This window comes from Lepidochelys olivacea (genome assembly GCF_965140295.1).
Source record: "Lepidochelys olivacea isolate rLepOli2 genome assembly, chromosome: 17".
Taxonomy (NCBI): Eukaryota; Metazoa; Chordata; order Testudines; family Cheloniidae; genus Lepidochelys; species Lepidochelys olivacea.
In genome coordinates, this window is record NC_140427.1 from 1,763,419 (window position 1) to 1,785,349 (window position 21,931).

Below are 21,931 nucleotides of genomic sequence, written 5' to 3' on the forward strand. Positions count from 1 at the left end.
GATGGGCTCTTTCCATACTGTGCTTTTAAAACACAACAACATTCAAGATGGGTATTACCGCCATGTGGGGAATAGAAGGACTTGGTTTAATCTCACAGCACAAGTTTGGGAACAAGTCAATGAGCCAGTCACATTAGGAATTTTCCACACACAGCTTTAACTTGAACAACAAAAACCCTACATCACAATTTGCCCCTCCCATCTCAAATAAGCCTGACCTGGGTTTGGTTTGCGATTGACATGTAGTGTTGGAGGCCCGTGTTCTCACATGGCACACGATGAGGACAGTGCCCTCATAGGAAAGAGGGAATGTCTGCAGCATTATTGAAAGGAGCCAGCCTGGCCCTGAATTTGGAATACGTCAGTAGCATCTCTCTACATTACCTACAGAGCTATGGAGTGTACCAGAAGGCAAACACCAGAGAAGGGGGCAAAAGAGGAGGGTGTTGAGATCTAGTTGTTGTCCCACTAGAGGAAAAGTTAGTGTTTATGTTATCCTGCTGCTGCTGTTGCACAAAATGGAAGGGAGAGAAGAAGGTTAGACACAATGTTAGGAAGCTGGTGGGTTATTACCTGTGCAACCCCTGTTACGTACAGTGGGACCCCCTCCGACGTCTCAATATTCTCACAGCGACAGAGGATGGTCATAACCTCCAAAGACAGTCTGAGCAGCGATAAATAAGGGTAGGATAGCAAATACACAAAGCAGTTACCAGAGAATAATCGACACAACGCAAAGGACAGACGGGACTTTCAGGTTTTAATTTTCCCCCATCACTTTCCACATCTCCCGCTGCCCACTCCTGAGTCGCTAACATTGCCGGGCAGAGATACAGCCCAGTCTCTCTCTGCCTGGGGGCGGGGGCGTTGCCACTGCCTAGTAGCTTTATTTAGATTGTATAAACGCAACATGGTTTGCTCTGTAATTTTGGCTGTGAACCCTACATTTAGATATTCTGCAAAACCAAAGCTTCCTGCCACCTGGACATTGCTGCTACAGCTGTTCAGGAATTTTCTGTCAGTGCCCTTTTAACAAAATCAATTCTTTTTTTCAGGGAATTTTCAATTTTGCCAAAAAATTCAATTTTCCACTAGGAACATGAAGTGACAGTCCCCACCTGGAAGGCTCTTGTCAGTTTCATTTTCTGCCTGCCAGGAGAAAGTGAAATTGACAAGAGCCTGCCCCCAATGTGCTGAAACATTCCATTCCAGGCCTCCACATTTGAAATTTCAGAATTTCTGCCCACAGAATATTTCCAAAGCTGTTCATTTTTGTCCTGAATCAGGATGAAATGTTTTATGAAACCTCAAAATTTACTATGGGATGGACATTCTGTTTTCTGACCAGCACTAAATACTACTTCATCTTCCCCGTTCAGAACCAGCAGGGCTTCACTCCGACAACTGTGCAATATCTGCAGCTGTTCTGGCTTTCCCTTCTGACTGGTCCTCCTGGGGAGATTTTCTAGTTCAAGAGAAGGAAAGTCTCATTCTCTCGGGCAAATGGGAATGCAGGAAGCTTCATTACTTACACTGCACTTATGAGTTACTCAGGAGGTCATTGGTTCTTGAAAGAAGAATCAAATCCTGCACTCAGGTCTTGACATGCCTGGTAAGGTGCCTCTGAGCTCTCTATAATGTGTGTAACTAAAGCTATGTCTACACTGCACACATTACAGCGGTGCAGCTGTAAGGTATGCAGCGTAGCTGGTCTTTGTCACCAGGAGAGAGCTCTCCTGCCAACAAAATAAAACCACCTCCAATGAGGAGGGGTACCCTTGTCGGCAAGTGCTGTCCACACCTGTGCTTTTCATTGGGCAGGGGTGCGTTTTTTTCACACCCTTGACCGACAAAAGTTTTACTGATGAGAGTGCAGTGTTGACATAACCTAAGCCTAGGCACCTCTTGTAACGAACGACCTGGTAGCCCAGACTTTTGATTAACATTTATATTGTGGCAACACCAAAAGGCCCCATTGTACTAACTAGCGTACAAACATTTAGTAAATTACCATCTCTCCCTGCCCTCCAGCCACCCCACATTTTAACTCTTTAGACAAATTCTCAGACCTCTTGAATAAGTCTATTCCTTCTGCAAATGATGTGTCAGACCCTCTCTTTGGGCTTTCTCAAGCAACTTAAAAAGGGAACCATTTAAACACAAAGGACAGGAGCCATCTGTTCAAAGTGTAACTATTCTCCCAACGCTCACATGGTGTCAGACTTCTGAAGCGGTGTAGGGGAGAAGCCTGACACCACTGAAAAACCACCATACCATAAGCATCAGTTCTCCTGTGCTGCATACCACAGCTGGGCTTTTCTTCATTTTCCCAACTGACACGAGCGCTACTAGAAAGTCTGTTAAAACGCAAGCATTAGTTGACATGCGGTTGGAGTGCTATAGTACCCTGGCACTGTAACAGCCTAGTGTGGCAGCCACCGAAAGGGAGACCTGTACAGGTGGTGTGAATCATTTGCAAACAGCATCAGATGAGAGCTTGCTATGCCCACAAGCTAAGTGGCCTGGGGCTATCCCGAAGCGAAGGGCATCTAAGATAATGTGTCATTTCTATTACGATGGAGGTGCACAGCGAGGACAGCAACATGCTAACTACATCTGACAGTGGCAACACATCAAAAGAGAGAACAAGTGATGAGGCCAGCCAGTGCAGGTTAACTATAACCATTTGGCCTTCACTCTTATGGCAAAACCAAAAAGTCTCGTCTTTCTCCTTTTCCCTATTAATTCTTATAAGTGCGGAGGAACCCCACACAGGTCAGTTGGATGTTACGACTGTGTTACTTATTGTGACATTCCCATGGACCTGCAGACTAAGCAGTTACTATCACAGCATGTTAGTTCAGAGACTGAAGAACAACAAACAGCAAGCAAAACGCATGGCTGGGATTGGGGAGAGAGAGGAAATCCCTTGGTTTTAAACAGAAATTTGGGCCCAATCCCAAAGTAACAGTTAGTTTTTGAAACTATAGAGGGCTGCATACCTTTAGGAAAATAGACTTGAGTAAGAGGAGAAGAAAATTGCTCCTCACTCCATCCCTCCCCCTGTATGTTCAGTACCACCGGCAAATCACCAGCACCCTTATCAGAAAGACTGGCTTGGCAATAGCTGTCAGACATATGGCTCTCCCAACAGAGCTTCAATACTTACTGACAGACAAACCAAACTGGCCACAAAGGAAAACCAGCCCCCACTACAGAGCACCTCTATTATACCCTCTTAGTAAAGCAGCAGCTGTTTCCCTGTTACTGCTATTCCCTCAAGTGGAATAGCAACTGAAAGTTCTTGAGTTCCCCCAAACTGACTGATTCTAGCAATGTGGGAAGAAAAATAAATTCATTAACATTAAACATAGACATGGGCCCTCAATTTGCTTCGATTCTGAGGTATCTGGAAAAAATAAAATCAATTTTAAGGGGGAGGCATGCAGACACACAATATCTGTCTGAAGAATACTTCAGCTGAAACCAGACTTTCTCTATCATTCACCATGGTATCTGGGCATCTCTGTGCAAATAATCTACACAGAGAACGCAGCTAGAGCCAGATTGTCCTGAGACTACAGGTTATGTGGGTCCTATTTTGAATAGGACGACACTAATAGATGGTACATTTGAAACAGCAGGAAATATTTCTTGAAGTACCACAAAGACCTTCATTCCTTGGAATTCCCAGCTGCAAGATGGTCAAAGGCTGAATCCCACAGCTGGATTTAAAGAGGGCTGTGCAGGTGTGAGCAGCCCTAAAAGGCCATCATTAAATGAGTGTAATTAGATCTCATGCTTCAGGACATTCCTCAAGGGCCAAAAAGGATCTTCAGCTCCTTCCCATCACTTCACCTACTACAACACTGCACAACTGTTTAGAGGCACCATAGGGAGGCGTGGAGCTTTCCTTTGAAACACCAAATATTGGCCATGGCTGGAGGCAGGGTACTGGGCTTGTCAGGGACCAATGGTTTGATCTTGTTTGGCCAATTCTATGTTCCTAAAGGTACTGCTGACAGCCTGAAGGTTTACCTACCCAAAAGACACAAACAAGAGGAGAGAGGTCTCCTTACCTTTGTGTGTCAGAAATGCACCACCAAGCCCAGGCCCAGCCTCCGAACACATACTGCTTTAGATCAGAGCCACAGCAGCCACCTGCAGCACAAGCAGAAAGCACAAGTATGTTATAGTTACACACACAGAGCCATCTCCCCCAGGCAAGTTAAAAATAAAAACTTGCTTCCAAATAGCTCTCCACTCAATGATGAGCCACAATAGCGACCAGCAAGATTGCAGAAAATGCACGCTCAATTCCTGGGAAAGCAAAGGCAGAGAGCAGCTCTCTGACAAACAGCAGCCTTCTGTAATACTGGCCTTTCTACCCCCAGAGGCTGAAGAACAGGCTGAGTGAATTAATTCTTCTAGTTTCCCCCAATCTTTCTGAAACCACAGGGATGTTGATGTAATGACACAACATGAGACTGCTGCAATGGTAGAGGTGAGCTAAACGCATGCTAATCCACAGGACACGAAGAACATCTTTCCTGAAGCCCCCTTATATGTTGCTTTCCTCACCACTGAAGTTGTTGTACATTCAGTGCTGACCCAACTACACTATTTGCAAGAGTTAGACCAGGGGTGGGCAAAATACGGCCCGGGGGCCACATCTGGCCCTTCAGACGTTTTAATTTGGCCCTCGAGCTCCCGCCAGGGAGCAGAGTCCAGGGCTTGCCCTGCTCTGGTGCTCCAGCTGGGGAGTGGGGTCAGGGGTTGCCCCCCCCCGCAGCTCCCGGAAGCAGCAGCATGCCCCGTCCCACCCCACCCCCCCGCAGCTCCCATTGGCTGAGAACCACAGCCAATGGGAGCTGCAGGGGCGGCACCTGAGGATGGGGCAACGTGCAGAGCCTCCTGGACATGCCTCTGTACAGGAGCTGGAGAGGGGACATGCTGCTGCTTCCAGGAGCTGCTTGAGGTAAGCACTGCCCAGAGCCTTCACCCCTGTCCCACTCCCAGGCCCCTGCACCAGCCCCGATCCCCCTTCCGCCCTCCAAACCCCTTGGTTCCAGCCTGGAGCACCCTTCTGCACCCCCAATCCCTCCTCCCCAGCCCACCCCCAAAACCTGTACCCCCAGCCGGAGCCCTCATCCCCCACCCCACCGCAGCCCGGAGCCCCCTCCTGCACCCTGAACTCCTCATTTCTGGCCCCACCCCACAACCTGCACCCCCAGCTGGAGCCCTCACCCCCCTCCACCCCCCAATTTCATGAGCATTCATGGCCTGCCATACAATTTCCATACCCAGATGTGGCCCTCGGGCCAAAAAGTTTGCCCACCCCTGAGTTAGATTGTAATGCCTTGGCACTTGTATTGCAGCAAAGGGTGCTAGAGAAAACCCCTCAGAGGGATTTTCAGGGCAGGTCCTGTAAAAAGCCACGTATATTTGCAGTACTAAATAAAAATTAAAAATCCTTTCCAAGATACGAGGGGGGGGGGAAGGGGGGAAGAAATCCTGCCAGGGCTCAGAGTGGGTTAGCTGGATACCCTGTTTCCTGTACAGAACCACAGATAACATTTTACAGTAAATATGATATGAATTCCTTCTCTTTGTAGAATCAGGAAGCTAGTGCCCCTCTCCCTCTGCTCAAAGCTCTTTTCACAAGGTTATTTTCTGAAGGCAACTTTTCAATATAAATCCTATTAAATGTACTACACAATGTTTGTTGTTTGCCATATTGAAATCCAACGGGCAGAAGGTGTCCGTTTCAAAAGCAGGGTAATTTATTATAACAAACTTGGCTTTTTGACACAGACAGTGTTATCTCAAAAGCACCTTATGCTTCAGGCTTCTAAAGCAACACAGTTGAAAAAAACAAGCTGAAAAGTTGAGTTCTTGCAGGGGTAATCCCCCAAGCTGTGGACAATACCTGCTGCTTTTGGCTCAGGATTATTAGGACATCCCATGCTTTGAAGGTAAACCACAGACTCAATTGCTTGCAAGTTGTTTAACTTTGTGTTTTTTCCAGTAACGCTTTTTGCCATGCTCAGGTTTAAGACCTGAAACCAGTGAGCTTAAGAGCCACTGGCTTAGATGTTTGTTTTGATCACTACTTGTATGTGCATTATTCTCCCACTTCCAAGACAACAGCTCCCTGCCAACTTGCATGGCAGCTAGAAGACTATTCCTCCGAATCGGGGGAAAGCTTAGGCCTGGTCTGCACTTAAAAATTAGATCAACCCTAGTTATGTCACTTGGGGCTGTGAAACACTGTGTATCCTGAGTGCCGCAGTTAGATTCACCTAACCACCCATGAAGAGGCGGCTAGTTTGATGAAAGAATTCTTCTGTCGACCTAGCTACTGGGGCTGCGAGAGACGGATTAGAAAAACCCCTTCTGTGGAAGTAGGGCGTGTCCAAGCTGTGCCCTTGTAGCGAAGGCAAGCCCTCAGAGAAGCTGATTGGTGTGACAGCTCCTAAAACAGATTCAAAGTAATGTCATTTAATATCTCTTGGGGGATAGGAGACTGGCTTGCTCAGTTCATTAGCCAGACTCATACGCTGTCTTCCTCACCTCCACTTTCTGCCACTTCCTCACCTCCTTTTCTGTTGGTTATCTGCACAGCACAACGTTCTCGATAGTTCTGCTTCCCAGCCCACACTTATCACTGAGCAGACATGGCAGCATGTGTCCCTTCAAACAGATGTTATTTTCTTTCACACACAATGTAAGAAAATATCCTACTTCGAATCTTCTCCAAACTGAGCAGCAGCACCCTTACTAATTCTCACCAGAAAGCACAGAAAGTTACATCTGTGCACACCAGATTTGGTGCCATGTAGTGCTATTTAGTAAAATCATTCTTAATAGTGTCCAAAGCAGAAAGAAAATACGGAAAGTTATAATAAAGTTCTTCTAGAAAGATTCAATCTGAATTTACTAATGGGAGTGAATTGCCAAATAGGTTCTTTAATACAAGTTGTACATCCGGGCACAGTAGAATACTCTGGTGGTAAAAGAATGAGCCGCATGAACTAATTGCTTTAAACACTAATTTCCTATTTACAATCTTGCCATCTGCTTCCCAGGTCCCAAAGATCAAGTGAAAAAACAGAAACAAATCACCAATGTGAAAAACTTTGCAAATCTGGAAAACAAACCCCAGCACAATGAGATTTGGCAGAGAAACCTCCTATTTCAGCTAGAACATCCCCTCTTCTCTTCAAGTCTGGGTCTCACAGCTACTTGGCTACAATTTACAGACATCCACCCTGCCTTTTCCAGCACAATAAAATACAGCCAGCTATACTACCATAGGAGGATTCATGCCAGACAGCAGTATTCCGGCTTGGAGCCTGCAGAGGGAAGTGATCCTGCATTAAAGTCAGAAGCGTTCCCAGAAACAACAAAACTAGATGGCCTGTTTCTTATGAGATTAGATGAACCAAATTAGGGTTTATGATTAGTTCCAGGTCTACATACAGAAAATGCCTCCAGCAGATCCAAAAAGGCCCTTTGCACTGCTGCTCTAAGCCCTGGTCTACACGACGAGTTGAGGTCGAATTTAGCAGCGTTAGATCAATTTAACCCTGCACCCGTCCACAAGATTAAGCCATTTTTTCCAACTTAAAGGGCTCTTAAAATCGACTTCTGTACTCCTCGCCCAACGAGGGGATTAGTGCTGAAATTGACCTTGCCGGGTTGAATTTGGGGTAGTGTGGTCGCAATTCAATGGTATTGGCCTCCGGAAGCTATCCCAGAGTGCTCCATTGTGACCGCTCTGGACAGCGCTCTCAACTCAGATGCACTGGCCAGGTAGACAGGAAAAGGCCCATGAACTTTTGAATTTCATTTCCTGTTTGGCCAGCGTGGCAAGCTGCAGGTGAGTGCAGATCTCAACAGCAGAGGTGACCATGATGGAGTCCCAGAATCGCAAAAGAGCTCCAGCATGGACTGAACGGGAGGTACGGTATCTGATTACAGTATGGGGAGATGAATCCATGCTATCAGAACTCCGTTCCAAAAGACAAAATGCCCAAACATTTGAAAAAATCTTGAAGGGCATGAAAGACAGAGGTTATAACAGGGACCTGCAGCAGTGCCACGTGAAACTTAAGGAGCTCAGGCAAGCCTACCAAAAAACCAGAGAGGCAAACGGACGCTCGGGGTCAGAGCCCCAGACATTCCGCTTCTATGATGAGCTGCATGACATTCTAGGGGGTGCAGCCACCACTAACCCACCCTGTGCTTTGACTCCATCAATGGATTATCATGCAACAGGGATGCGCATTTTGAGGATTAGGAAGATGAGGAAGAGGTTGAAGATAGTGCACAGCAAGCAAGCGGAGAAACCGTTTTCCCCCTAGAGCCAGGAACTGTTTCTCACCCTGGACCAGGAGCCAGTACCCCCTGAACCCACCCAAGGCGGGCTCCCGGACCCGCCAGGCGGAGTAGGGACCTCTGGTGAGTGTACTTTTGTAAATAAAATACATGGTTTAAAAGCAAGCGTGTTTAATGATTAATTTGTCCTGAAGACTTTGGATGCATTCGCGGCCAGTACAGCTACTGGAAAAGTCTTAACGTGCCTGGGGATGGAGCGGAAATTCTCCAGGGACATCTCCATAAAGCTCTTCTGGATGGTCACTTGTCGTTGAAAAAGGGTAATTTTATTAAGGGGACATTCAAAGGTGGCCGTTCCTGCTGGGCTGTGTGCCTGTGGCTGAAAAGAAATATTCCCCACATAAGTTGTTGACAGACTTATGCCAGCAAGGCTTGAGCTAGTGAGCTAAACATAGCACACTCCCAGTTGCAGAGCAGACAAACCCACTGAGGCCCAAAGGTAGAGGTCCCTTCTGCAGTTTAAACCATTAAATGATGGGGAGGAGAAAAAATGAAACTGGACAACAGATGCATAAAGAAACTTATGTGCAGTGAAGTCAGAGTCTAGGCATAGATCAGGGTCAGAATCTCAGACACTAGTGTGAATCTGAGTTAAGCCTTGTCCATACACAAGTTGTATCAACTTAACTAGAATTAATTTAAATGGACTTAGTTAAACCAGTGCAAACTCCTGTTTGGACACTTATTAATCAAAAACTGGCTATACTAGTTTAGCTAGCACCAGTAACAAGCTAAGATGATGACAGTTTTAAACTGATCTATAAAGTGTCTGCACAGCATTTGCACTGGGTTAACTAAATTGAGTTCAAAACACACCTTTCAATGAACTGGTGCAACTCAGTGTATAGATCAGGCCTTGTTAAAAAAAACCAACCCAACATATGGCTTGAATTTTACAAGCCATAACAAAGGTGTGCCACATTACACCATGAAAAGCTTACACTAAATTCTTCCTGGAAACTAAAGGGAAAACCCCTAAGGCAGGGGTTGGCAACCTTTCAGAAGTAGTGTGCCGAGTCTTCTTTTATTCACTCTAATTTAAGGTCTCACATGCCAGTAAGACAGTTGAACGTTTTTAGGTCTCTTTCTAGAAGTCTATAATATATAACTAAACTGTTGTTGTATGTAAAGTAAGAAAGGTTTTTAAAATGTTTAAGAAGCTTCATTTAAAATTAAATTAAAATGCAGAGCTCCCCGGAGCGGTGGCCAGGACCCAGGCAGTGTGAGTGCCACTGACTATCAGCTCGCATGCCGCCTTTGGCGCGCGTGGCATAGGTTGCCTACCCCTGCCCTAAGGCAATGTGAAGCAAACCACACGTGCAGAGAAGCTATTCCAACTCTTTTGGAGACTTAACAAGCACTTGACAAAGGAAACCTTGGGTTCCATCTGTTGCAAAAGGCTACAGTGCTGCCTCCTGGGAAGGGCAATGTCGCTGAAGAATGCAGATTACCCAATTCTATGTAATTACTGAATAACAGTATTAAAGATTGGCTTAGGCTAGTGTCACACTGCAATCCACCTTGACAGGCTGTGAGGTTGCATACTGGACAGTAACAAATAAAGAGGTTTCAGTGAAAGAACAGTACTGTATCCAGGCACAGTTCAAGATTCTTGGCTAATCACATTTATGAAACTAAACAGATTATCATGGTACTCTGATTTTAGGGGAAAATGGAAACCCATTTATTTAAAGACCTTTTAAACAGCTAACCCTGCATGAGGTGTGTAAGAACTTCACTCTCAGGAACACATATATTCTGAATACAAATATGGAAATCTGATTCCAAAGGCAAAACAGACAAGGGTAAAACCTCTCCCATGCAGAGAAGACAGCCAGAGCTGCCTGTTCCCCCTTACTGTTATACCATGCCTACAAACTTTTAATCTGTCTACAAAGCTAGGGAATTAAAGCATGGTTAGTCAGAAGATCATGGGAGTCCATCTTTGTTCCGTGACCTGCATATCATAATGCTGTTTACAAGTCAAAAAGGTGATTTTCTTTTCCTCAAGGAAAACTGGGCTGATCCTTCTGTGTCTTACATCAACACATACAAGAAAGGGTCTGCCACCAAACATAGGTGACCATTTTGTTACTGAATGGAATCTAGATTACTCAAGAGACAAGCAGAGTAAAGACATGTCAGTAAGGTAAGCGGATACATTTGATGTTATTTGCTGACGGCAATCACACCTCAAAGATTGCTCATGTATGATATCTAGTAACAATAAGGGTATGTAGTTTATGTGTAAGTATTACAGGATCACAATTCACGACTGGCAGAGTGCGGGAGAACCACGCATAGTGTAAATTCAGGGAAGTGAAATAAGCCAGCCAAATAAACCCAACATCAACAGTGCAGTCAGTATCGTTTGTTTACACAATGGGAACTGCGGTCTGATTGTCTAGATAAAGTACCTTTTGCATTTTCCTGAAAACCTTCAATGGCACCAGTGCCATGGGAGAGAAGCCATAGCCTCAGTAATGGCCAGCATGGAGAGTGACACTCGGTTCTGGGACAGATTTCACACAGACGTGTCCCATAGCACACTGCTGTCCTTAGGTTAAATTAGAACCTAACCACAGAAAATCCTGAATAGTTTTTCAAATGTGAACAGAAGAACTTCAAGTCTGGGTTTAAAAGTTCCCAGAAGTAATTTTCTAACCAATATGTGGCTTAACAGGAACCCAGAGAAATTACCACAGAGTTGGAAAAAAAGCACTAACACTCACCATTGACCTGTGCCCTTGGAATCAGATTTCCAAATAAGGCCATCAAGCAGAGGGTTTTATTGGTCAAACAGAAGTTACAGAGAGCTGATTGCTTGTTGGGGTACTGTATGTCACTATAAAAAGCACTGAAAGAAAGCCACACCCCTGAAGTGGCATATGGTGAGACTCCCTCCTTAACAGAGTCAAGAATTTATTCTGAAAAAGCTTTTCAATTAAAATATTTGAGCCATCTCCCTAGTTAGTGACCTCTTTTACCAGTATTAGTAAGGGAACCCAATACTGCAGAACATAACTCTGTTAATAACATGTTCTAATATTGGTTTATCACACACAAAAACTTCTTGACTGTGATCTTAATAACTACACACAGCAAGGATGAAAACCAAAACGGACACAAAGTTCTGCATTTACAGACATTTTACCTCTGCCCCAGAGCTTGCTCAACATCCATGGAAGCCTAACTGTTGACTGCTCTGCCCTAGCATGCTAATAACCCACCAGTCACTCAACACTCAGATAAACAAAGGGTTATTAGCACAGTCACAACCCTGCAGCCAGGGCCCAGACTGAACACCTGTTGCAAAGCACCCAGGAAAGAATGAGGCATCCATAAGCACCCCGGACTCTTTCAGCCTGTTCCCCGAGCACAGAACCAGTGCTCTTAGGAAACAGGCAGGTGTTCGCATAGCACATAGCATGCTGGATAGTGAAATACAAAGGCCATCTTTGGTGACGGTATGGACTACAGAACAGACCTTTATAGCCAGGATTGATGTATTCATATATCAGAACACGGCAATGGTCATACTACTGGGTCAGACCCGTGGCCTGTCTAACCCAATACCCTGTCTTCCAACAGTGGCCGATGCCAGATGCTTTAGAGGGAATGAACAGAACAGAGCAATTATTGAGTGATCCATCCTGTCATCCAGTTCCAGCTTCTGGCAGTCAGAGGTTTAGGGACACCTAGAGCATGTGGTTGCGTCCCTGACCATCTTGGCTAACAGTCATTGCTGTACCCATCCTCCACAAGAATATCTATTCTTTTTTGACCCCCCCAAAAAACTCTCAGCATGCGATTGCATTTGATGGGTTATCCTGGGCACACTGGGGCCGAGTGATGGGAAAATATATAGTTTGGGGGGTGTTAATGGATACCACAGACTTTTGTTGCCATGCCTTGTGATTCAGGGTTTATATACTGCTGCTTTCATAATTATATTGTGCTTTTAAAAAAAACCAGCAACTAATCAGGGGTTAAAATAAACTTGTTTAATGGCCAAATTTAAAAAAACAGAGGATAATTCCCATTCCTTTGCTATTTGTAAAATATTATTCTTGTACCCTGTAAGCAGGTTTTAGAACATGCCTGAACCACCCATTAAGACCAACTCATTAGGCTCTGTAACAGGCCTGTCCTCTGAGAAAGATTTACAGATTGCTTAATAGACCAACTGGAAGTGATTACCACTGCCTGCAGGAGATTTCAGCCTAAGGGACTGATTTAATTGGCTTGCAAACCATGATGACGTAGTTTCAGATACACAGCCATGGGAGTGAAGCAGCCGTATAATCACTTTGTAACCCCAGGTTTCAGAGTAGCAGCCGTGTTAGTCTGTATTCGCAAAAAGAAAAGGAGTATTTGTGGCCCCTTAGAGACTAACCAATTTATTTGAGCATGAGCTTTCGTGAGCTACAGCTCACTTCATCGGATGCATGTAGCTCACGAAAGCTGATGCTGAAATAAATTGGTTAGTCTCTAGAGGTGCCACAAGTCCTCCTGTCCTTTTTGAACATTATTTGTAGATGCCCTGAACTTTCTCTTGCCCACAGCCCGCCCATTCCGCATAACCACAACGGATCCAGTCATACCTACAGGATGCAGCCTCACCTACTGGCGTTTAATGCCACTCCACATTTTGATGGAGCCAGAGCCCCTGTGCACCCTTTGCAGTTTGCAACGGGAGCATAAATCAGGGAAAGGCACAATCGCCGCCCGGGCGACCCCTCCTCCACGGGGACGCAGCGGGAAGGCACCTGCTGGTGCTGGCAGGGGCGGGGAATTACCGAAACAAGGCTCGCTAGCAAAGCAACGGGAAACGGGCGCCTGGGGACCAAGGACTGCGCAAGGCAGCCACAGCCCTCGCGGCTCCCGGGTGGCAGCGGGAAAGAGCTCGCGTGCCCCCCCCGCCCCCGCCCCCGCCCCCGCGGGCAGGGGGCCCGAGCTGCCTTCCGGACGAGCCGAAGGGTCTTTCGCCCCCAGTCCCTGCCATCGAGGCTCCGACCCCTCCCCAGACATTTCACACCCGGGGCCTTGGCCCTGCCCCGGGGCCGCCAAGCGTCCGGGCCCCCCCGCGCTCCCCGGGGCCCCCCCGCGCTCCCCGGGGCCCCCCGCCCCGCCCCTGAGCTGCAGAGCGGGGGCGCGCCACCCCACCTCCTGCCCTTCACCCCTGCGGGGGCCCCTCCCCCCCGCACGACAGGAGCCCCCCAGCCCCGCCTCCTTCCCCCTGCCGGGGGCCCCCCCTCAGTGCTGGGGGGCTCCCGCCGAAGCCCCTCCCCCGTCACCCCAGTAGGGGCCCCCCCCGGCCGCCGCCCCTACCTGACACCACCAGCGCCTCGTTGGGCCCCACCGTGTGGCAATTGCCCATGGCGCCGGCAGCAACGGCACCGCCCCGCCCGACTCTCCGCCGCAGCGCCCCGCCGCGCCCCGCCCCGCCCCGCGCCCGCCAGCGGAAGCGCGTCACCGGGGGGGGGAGACTCGCTCGGGGCAGTCGCCATGTTGGGAGGGGCGCCCGGCGGCGGGCGGACCCCGGCCGCCATGTTGGATTGAGGGCGGGGGGGGGGCAGAAATGGAGCAGCCGCCATGTTGGATTGGAGGGGTTGTGTGGGGGGGGGTCCGTCAGGCGGCACCGCGCTGGGGGTGTGTGTGTGTGTGTGGGGGGGTGTCAGGCGGCACCGCGCTGGGGGTGTGTGTGTGTGTGTGTCAGGCGGCGCCGTGCTGAGGGGGTGTGTGTGTGGGGGGGTGTCTGTCAGGCAGCGCCGTGCTGAGGGGGTGTGTGTGTGGGGGGGTGTCAGGCGGCGCCGTGCTGAGGGGGTGTGTGTGTGGGGGGGTGTCTGTCAGGCAGCGCCGTGCTGAGGGTGTGTGTGTGGGGGGGGTCAGGCGGCGCCGTGCTGAGGGGGTGTGTGTGTGGGGGGGTGTCTGTCAGGCAGCGCCGTGCTGAGGGTGTGTGTGTGGGGGGGGTCAGGCGGCGCCGTGCTGAGGGGGTGTGTGTGTGGGGGGGGTGTCTGTCAGGCGGCGCCGTGCTGAGGGTGTGTGTGTGGGGGGGGGTCAGGCGGCGCCGTGCTGAGGGGGTGTGTGTGTGGGGGGGTGTCTGTCAGGCGGCGCCGTGCTGAGGGGGTGTGTGTGTGGGGGGGTGTCTGTCAGGCGGCGCCGTGCTGAGGGTGTGTGTGTGTGGGGGGGGTGTCAGGCGGCGCCGTGCTGAGGGAGTGTGTGTGTGTGGGGGGGTGTCAGGCGGCGCCGTGCTGAGGGGGTGTGTGTGTGGGGGGTGTCAGGCGGCGCCGTGCTGAGGGGGTGTGTGTGTGGGGGGTGTCAGGCGGCGCCGTGCTGAGGGGGTGTGTGTGTGGGGGGGTGTCTGTCAGGCACCGCCACGCTGGGTGGGGTAGGGTGGAAGTGCGCGGGGGCGGGGGGTGTCTGTCCTCAGTGCCACACTGGGCTGGATGTTGTGTCTGTCACCAGCTGCCCTATGGGTTTGGTGAGGAGCTAGTAGAGAACATGTTTACAGAGGGGGATGATCATTGTATGCAGGGCTGTACATCTCATGAAGTAGTGTTCAGCTGCCCCCGTTCTTATAATTGTCACAGTTGTGGCCTTTTCTATCAATCCCCAATTTTGTGACCAGCTAACACCTGTAAAAGTGTGAAACGATATCTCCATTCAGTGTTAAAGGGGGTTTCTAATCATGTTAATTCACCCAATTTTAAGCAAGCACTTTCCCCCCAGTCTAGACAGAATTTAAATGACTCTTATAACTTGCCTGCTGCAGCCAGGACACTTTCAGAGAGACTCAGCAGCTAGTTCAGTGGAGGAGGCACCCATTTGCCACTGTGCAGTGAGGACTTACCAGCATTTTGTCTCTTTGTGCACATAGCTGTTACCGCTAGCATCCTGCCCAGAACATCTTTATACTTCCTTTGAATGTCAGCCTTCCCAAAACTTCTTGGTGAACATATACCTACTACCCAGGAATTCCCTGCAGGTCTAGAACGTAGACCACAGCTGGCCAGCTACATACAGAAACAGCCTCACGAAACTATTGCACTGGGGATTCCACAGAATTAGGCAATTGCCCCAGTGGAAACTTTTTTAGTGGTAGGCATCAGTGCTATTCTTGAAAGGCAAGTATTTGGGCTACTGTGACAAAGTGGGATGGGGAAAATGATACATGCTCAAGGAGGTGCTTTAATTCACCTTTTAAAACAGTTATTTTCATTGTGTTTTAATTGATACAATTATAGAAAATGCTATCGAAAATGTTCAGGTATGAAACAGGGCTTGAGGTGAGAGAAATGAGAGCGTGGATAGCACCAGCAGAACCCACATCATCATCATCCTTACACACTGGGGCACGGTAAGGCACCTACATTCAGAGTGGTAATCCCAGCTCTCACAATCTTATTTGTTAGATGCAGTGTAAAGAAAATCCTGCTTCTTAAGAAGATGGGTACATGTTCATATTACAGTGTTGGATCATCTGGTATAGCCTAGATGCCATGGAAGCTTCCACCATGTAATTTCTAATGTATCTGAGGCCTCGCTTTCAGCTCTGCCTCTCTCTTGCCAGTCTGAGGCCCTCTCAGTTTCCTAATGCACCTTAATCCTACCCCTACAGCAGCCACTGCTATTCCAGTCTATGGTCCCTACATAGCTCTCCGGGTCAGGGGATAGCACATTCTAAGCAGCCAAACCCACCATCCTCTCACTGACTTCCCACAGCTTCTTGGCAACAGCATCGTCACGGGCCTGGGGCCTGGGATCTTGTACCCGGCAGTCCACAAAGTACCGTCCGCTGAACATCTCAATCCCCTCCTGCGTGGCACAGTAGATAGAGGTCTGGGCTCCATCAGTGGGGTCTCGGAAGAAGAGCCAGGAGATCGGAAAAAAGAATGGCCACAGCCAGATCGGAATGTAGCGGAATAGTTCAGTGTTAACGACCCCTGAAAGCAAAATAAAGCAGCAGCTGCAGTTAGACTGGAATGTACGGGAAACGTCCCTCATCTGGGAGGAGGGGGTCTTACTCAGGAGGCATAAAGAGCAACGGTGCCAGTGAAGACAGAGAGAAGGCAAAAGCTACATGAGACCCATGCAGGCACACTGGGTTTGGTTCTTAGTACATTTCACTGAGAACCATCCACAGACCTTTGGTCTGACCCAGTATGGCCGTTCTTATGTTCTCTTAGTACTCACTCGACAGGAACTTGACTGCAAAGAGGGGTGAAGTACATGGACAGTTCAAAGAAAGTGACTTGCACAGTAAGGTGTTGAATAGTTTCTAATCTGTACATCATGCTTCCTCCAAATAGCAGTTCCATTTTCTGGCCTCCCTCCCACCCAAATTCCAACCAGTGCTGGAGAGGTAGGAAAGAGAATTTCATTGCAAGCAGGGCGAAATGCAGAATGAGGGATCATGGCCTTGGGGGTAAAGAGTAACTTTGGTTCATTAGAAAGCTGCCTCTCTTATTAAGATTGCTGACCAGTCCTCCTTGACTGGGTGGGAGGCTCAGTGTGAAAGGGAAGAGCCACAGGAGTCCAGGGGCTTGAGTACCCGTCTTAGGGGAGATCTGAAATTAACCCAAATCAGAAATTATCGTCCTTAGTAGCCAGTTTGTCCTGAGACAGGTCTCAAACAGGACTGGATTGAACTTCACCTCTTGAGTAGCGAGGCTCTGATCTATAGCTCTCAGGAACTTTGGTGGGATTTGGAAGCCACATCCCCAGAGAAAGGCTGGACCCATGCTCACCTGGGTGAACAGCATAGCAGGTTACATCGGTTCCCTCCAGTTTGTTGGCCAGCTCTCGGGCATACAAGATGTTGGCCAGTTTGCTGGTGCAGTAAGCCTGGAAGTTCTGCAGTATCCCTTCCACTGGCTTATGGAGGGTCTCAAAGTCTATTTTCCCTGATCGATGTGCATTGGAGGCCACAATCACCACACGGCTCGGTGCACTGAGCTTCAGCCGCTCTAGGAGGAGGTGAGTCAGAAGGAAGTGACCAAGGTGGTTGACCTGAAAGACCAGGTTAAAGCCATCCTTCTTCCTGCCACCTGCTCCAACCCCTGTAGAGAAAAATAAGCTCCAATATACAGCCGTGATCTCTGGTCTAGGACTTTCTCCACCCGACAGGGTCCTGCAAGCCAAAACAAGCCTACACTGTGTTATTCCCCACCTCAGAGAGTCATCACCCCAACATCAGCATCCAGGAATCTCCCCCAGAACCTCCTCAGCACAGCCTCAGGGCCTGACCTACCTATCCCTGTCCCACCAGGAGCTGGGTGGCAGGCTCGGTAATGAGATTCCCACCTGCGTTGTTGATCAGGATGTCGAGACGAGGCTCAGATCTCAGGAAAGTCTCTGCAAATGCTCGCACTGAGTCCAGGCTGGCCAGGTCCAGACTCATGAAGAGAACCTCATTGTTCCCGCTCTCCTGGAGAAAGAGGAGGCAGCACTCATTGCAGGCCACAATGGTGCATGGGGCGGTTAGGCTCCAGACCAGTGACAGCGACGCGGAAGGTGATGTCCCGTTTCCACTTTGAAGCATGGGGCAAACTGCAAACAGGAACTAGCAGAGGGAGCTGCTTGCCCTTCAGAGCACCAAGCCCCAGAGCCTGCATGCACCTTTTTTTTGCAGGCTCCGCAGTGGTTACTGTTTGACACCATGCAGCCAGCCAGCCCACACTGAGACACCTGAGCAGGATAGAGAAAGGCCTCACAGGGTGTTTAATTTGGCAGTTGGGCAGGTAAACGGGGAATTCAGGCATCCCTGGGGCAGTCAGAAAATCCAGCCTGGGGGATGCTGTCATCTTGGTTGGCTCCCTGCATATAGAAATGGGGCCCACCGTGCCCATGGAATGTGCACAACCCCCTTGCCAGCATTCTCTGTAGGCAAGTACCTCTGCAGCCCTCCACTCCCCACCCAGTGCTGGCATCTGTGCCCCTCGCCTCACTGGGGAGTAGCAGAGCCCTTAAATGCTGCGTCCTCTCCTGGGAATAAGGGAACTCTTATTGCTTATCTGCCAGGGCTCCTAAACCTTCCCCAAGCTGGTACCACTGCCCTCTGCACCTCCCTGGGTATGCTCCATCCTAAGCCTTGGTGGACCCTCAAAGTTCAGCAGCATCCCATGAGGGTGCAGGCCTGCCATATAGCAGGGACTGCTCATCACTGGGGCTCAGACTGCATCCATCTGAGTGAGGCAATAGGAGCGCAGAGCCCGCACCCGCCTGATGTCATAGACAGCCGCTTCTCCTCTCGCTCTGCTGCGACAGGCCAGGATGACGCGAGCTCTTCTCCGGGCCAGATCCAGGGCTGTCATCTTCCCAATCCCAGTGTTTCCCCCTGGAAAAGCAGAAGAAGGAGCTGGACACAAGGAGATGACCAAGAGCAGCCTGGCTCTGTGTTGTGGTAGCACTGTGTTCCCTCTCAAAACAATTCATAGAGCCTGCCTGAAATCCAGCCGCCTCCAGGGAGGAACGGTGTCCCTAGCCTCTCTTTGAGAGAAGCTGGGAATGAGCGATGGGCTGGATCACTGGATGATTCCCTGTTCTGTTCATGCCCTCTGGGGCACCTGGCACTGGCCACTGTTGGAAGACAGGATACTGGACTAGATGGACCTTTGCTCTGACCCAGTAGGGCCGTTCTTATGAGGAGGGCGCAGCCAGCAAACAACCCCCGCACAACAAACCAGGAGAAGAGAACTTTGCCAAGGACACCAGGGTCCAAACCTCCTCTCACTGATCCATACGCAATGTTCTGTGTGGAAATGCTACAGAGAAATCCTTTTTCTTACTATGAATAGACTGTAGAACTCATTGCCACAGCACATTGGCTGTGGCTACCTTTTGGCTTCAGCAATGAGGGATTGGCTGTTTCTATGGTTATCATGAGTATCCAGAATTAGACTAGTAAATACTAGACAAGAGTTTGGGGAGGGAAAGAGCAACTCAGCACACAGCCAAGCTCAAACTCTTCCAGGCTAGGAGACTTCACTGGCGGGCAGGTTATCCCATAACCCAGCTGTGGGGCTGCCTGCACATTCATCTCACATATCCAGCCCTGGTCACTGGACTAAAGGTGGACACCAGGCGATTCTGATCTGTCTCAATTAGCGGAGTCAAGTCGGCTGGGATCCCAACCCTTGACCGCAGGAGCCTTGGGAGCTCCAGCCGGATGCACTGAGCTCACATTTGTGACATAGAGGGAGAAGGCAGAGCTGGGCCTGGCACCCAGCCTGGGCTCTTCCAACAGGAGACAACGTGCTGCGTGGGAATCAGAGACCTTGTCCTGAGCTGGGGGCAGGGGGTTTCCCACTTTTAAAGAGAGACACTCTACCAGAGCCCAGGTAGCCCCCCAGCGTCCCTGGAGGCACCTGTCCCCTCTCCCCCTCACCTGTGATGACCACGGTCTTCCCTCGGAGGCTGGTTTGGGCCCTACACTTGGCCCCTTTGATGCAGTTGTAATAGAGGAGGGCGTAGAGGCCCAGGAGCAGCCCAAGCACTAGTAGCACTGTGGCCATGGCTTCCTGGGGCGCAGCGAACAGGGTCAGCAGCAGGTTTCCCTTGGCTGCAGCCAATTCACAGGCACCTCCAGCGGCAAGAGTCACTTGGCCGAGCTGCGCTCCTGGGCGGGCCGGAGCCGGAGCCAGAACCTGCGTCAGAGAAGGACCAGGACAAAGGTCACTTGCTTCACATTGCATAAAAAGCTCTCCTGGGCTGTTCTCTGCATGCAGCAAAGCTATGGCAAGCCTCCTGGGCCAAACCTCTGCAAGTTCACGCCCAGGATGTGCGGTTCTGAAGCTGGCTCTGATCCAGGCACGGCTTCAGGCTGCTCGGCCTGGGCCCTCTGCTTTATAGCGTGAGATTGGCTGAAATACAGCCAATCTGCTGGCAACACTGCCACCTGCAGATCCGTAGCCTGCAGGGCACGAATTCGGCTTTGCCCAAGGAGCTAGAGATGGCCGGGAAATTTCTGATCAACATTTTTTGTCCAAAAAAGCCAGTTTGTCAAAACCGCGGCCCCCGGTTCAAACAAGCGCTGACAGACGTGTCAAAGCTCTCAAACTTCCTGTGTCAGCATTTTCTAAACAAACCCGTTGCAGGTTTTGATTTAAATGACTTGGTAGATGAGCGACAAGGTGGGCGAGGTGTTATCTTTAATTGGACCTACTTCTGTTGGTGAGACACACAAGCTTCCATAGAGCTCTGCGTAAGCTCGAGAGCTCGTCTCTTGCACTGCCAGAAGCTAGTCCAATAAAAGATATCACCTCGCCCACCTTGCGGGTCTAATATCCGACACTAATCTCAATAGTGTTGTAGCCTTGTCAGTGCTACAAGGCTACAGCCCTATTGATAAAGAAACCTTTCGACTGGCCCAGTCCAAAAGCTGGTTCCGATTTTCAGTATGCGGAATTTTTCGAGATTGAAGTTTTGTCCTGATTTGGGACGGAAAATTGTTTTGAAATCTCAAAAATTCCCCCCAGACAGGAAACCTGTTTGTCACCCGGCTCAGCAAGGATGGTGTGTTTGTTTTCTTCAACAACCCATGATTGCAGTGGGCCTGGTGGAGGCTCAGCACCTTTGAAAACCTGATTATCAGCACCCCGCAGCAGCACTTTAACAAACATTAACCGATTCGTGCTCCCAGCTGGCTTGGGGCAGGGCCATAAACTGTAGTGTCAGTATTCACCATTGACAGGTGCGCAGACCGGTTTCAACAGGCTTAGAACCACCATTCACTTTCTGAACTATAGGTTTAGTTCATGGTTTTCCATCAAAGAGATGCCGAGTACAGAGTCTGCTAGAGAAGTAAGACCCCAGCAGTGGGACAAAACCCTAATATGAAAGAACTAAAATAGCAGGGCAGACACGGGGGCTTGAAACGATTAGTTATCTAGCCCCATAGACGTGCATTTCACTTTACAGACCTAGGAGCCCTATATTCTCTGTATGCAAGAACACAAAATTGTCCCCCAGCCCCTCCTAACAGACAATTGGACAAACGACTCCTGTTCCCAATCGTGCAGGGCCCCCCCCATTCATGGCCACACAATAGCTTTGTGGCAGCGACAGGAGTTACTCACCTGGAAGGTCTCCCATGTGCGTAGGCACCGCTCGCTGGCAGTGGAATGACACTGGAATCACAGCCCTGGCAAACACTGGACTAGAGAAAACAGCTCAACTGCACCACCGGGCAGTACAAGCAGAGAAGGGGGTGAGCCCACAGCGGGGAGGAAGAGTGTTTACCTTCGGTTCCTGCATGCTGGGCTAGCAGAAGCCAGGGGCGGCAGAGAAGGGGTGCACAGCAGCCGGCACAGACCTGAGCAAGCCAGTTCCAGGAACCTCCTTGCCAGGCTCTGGGGGGACTTGTGGCCAGCCTCCTAGGATTTTAAGTGGAATAAATGAAGGGGGTCAGGGTAAAGGGACAGAGGGCAGAAAATGCTGCTTCAGGGGGGTATTTGGACAGGTAGAAGGGATGCATCCCATGGGCATATATGCCAGCCTCCCTCAGGAACATTCACCAGCTCCAGGAGAA

At 49.6% G+C, this 21,931-nt stretch overlaps 2 protein-coding genes across 6 annotated transcripts in view; both read right to left on the reverse strand.

The window, feature by feature from the left end:
• FLOT2 (flotillin 2) overlaps positions 1-13,862 on the reverse strand; it is a 31,220-nt gene extending 17,358 nt beyond the window's left edge. Inside the window, exons 1-3 of one of the 4 annotated variants that reach the window (XM_084651200.1) lie at positions 13,732-13,862; positions 4,080-4,161; positions 596-664 (exon numbers count right to left, since the gene is read on the reverse strand). In XM_084651200.1, the coding sequence (XP_084507326.1) occupies positions 596-664; positions 4,080-4,161; positions 13,732-13,780 (200 nt within the window). In that variant the 5' untranslated portion in view covers positions 13,781-13,862. Of the gene's footprint in view, positions 1-573; positions 665-4,079; positions 4,162-13,731 lie in introns of those variants that run through there. The other 3 variants (XM_084651197.1, XM_084651199.1, XM_084651198.1) reach the window with 3 other exon arrangements.
• A 1,709-nt stretch (positions 13,863-15,571) lies between these two features.
• DHRS13 (dehydrogenase/reductase 13) lies at positions 15,572-21,544 on the reverse strand. 2 transcript variants are annotated; one of them, XM_084650567.1, is made up of 6 exons: positions 21,480-21,544; positions 19,790-20,048; positions 18,621-18,739; positions 17,707-17,830; positions 17,151-17,462; positions 15,572-16,346 (listed from the first exon to the last, which is right to left on the reverse strand). In XM_084650567.1, exons 2-6 carry the CDS (start codon positions 19,914-19,916, stop codon positions 16,084-16,086), a joined length of 945 nt encoding a protein of 314 aa, XP_084506693.1. In that variant the 5' UTR covers positions 19,917-20,048; positions 21,480-21,544; the 3' UTR covers positions 15,572-16,083. The 2 variants fall into 2 exon arrangements, with proteins under 2 accessions (XP_084506693.1, XP_084506692.1); XM_084650566.1 differs by lacking the exon at positions 21,480-21,544 and having other exon boundaries at positions 19,790-20,132.
• Positions 21,545-21,931: the final 387 nt, after the last annotated feature.

Excerpts from the sequence above, each read along its gene's own strand:
- DHRS13 (XM_084650566.1), bottom strand. The coding sequence starts at position 20,096 with ATGCAATGTGAAGCAAGTGACCTTTGTCCTGGTCCTTCTCTGACGCAG. Across the intron at positions 17,831-18,620 it reads CTGTCTATGACATCAGGCGG|GAGAGCGGGAACAATGAGGT; the intron begins GTGCGGGCTCTG and ends CTCTTTCTCCAG. Across the intron at positions 17,463-17,706 it reads CATCCTGATCAACAACGCAG|GGGTTGGAGCAGGTGGCAGG; the intron begins GTGGGAATCTCA and ends TTTTCTCTACAG.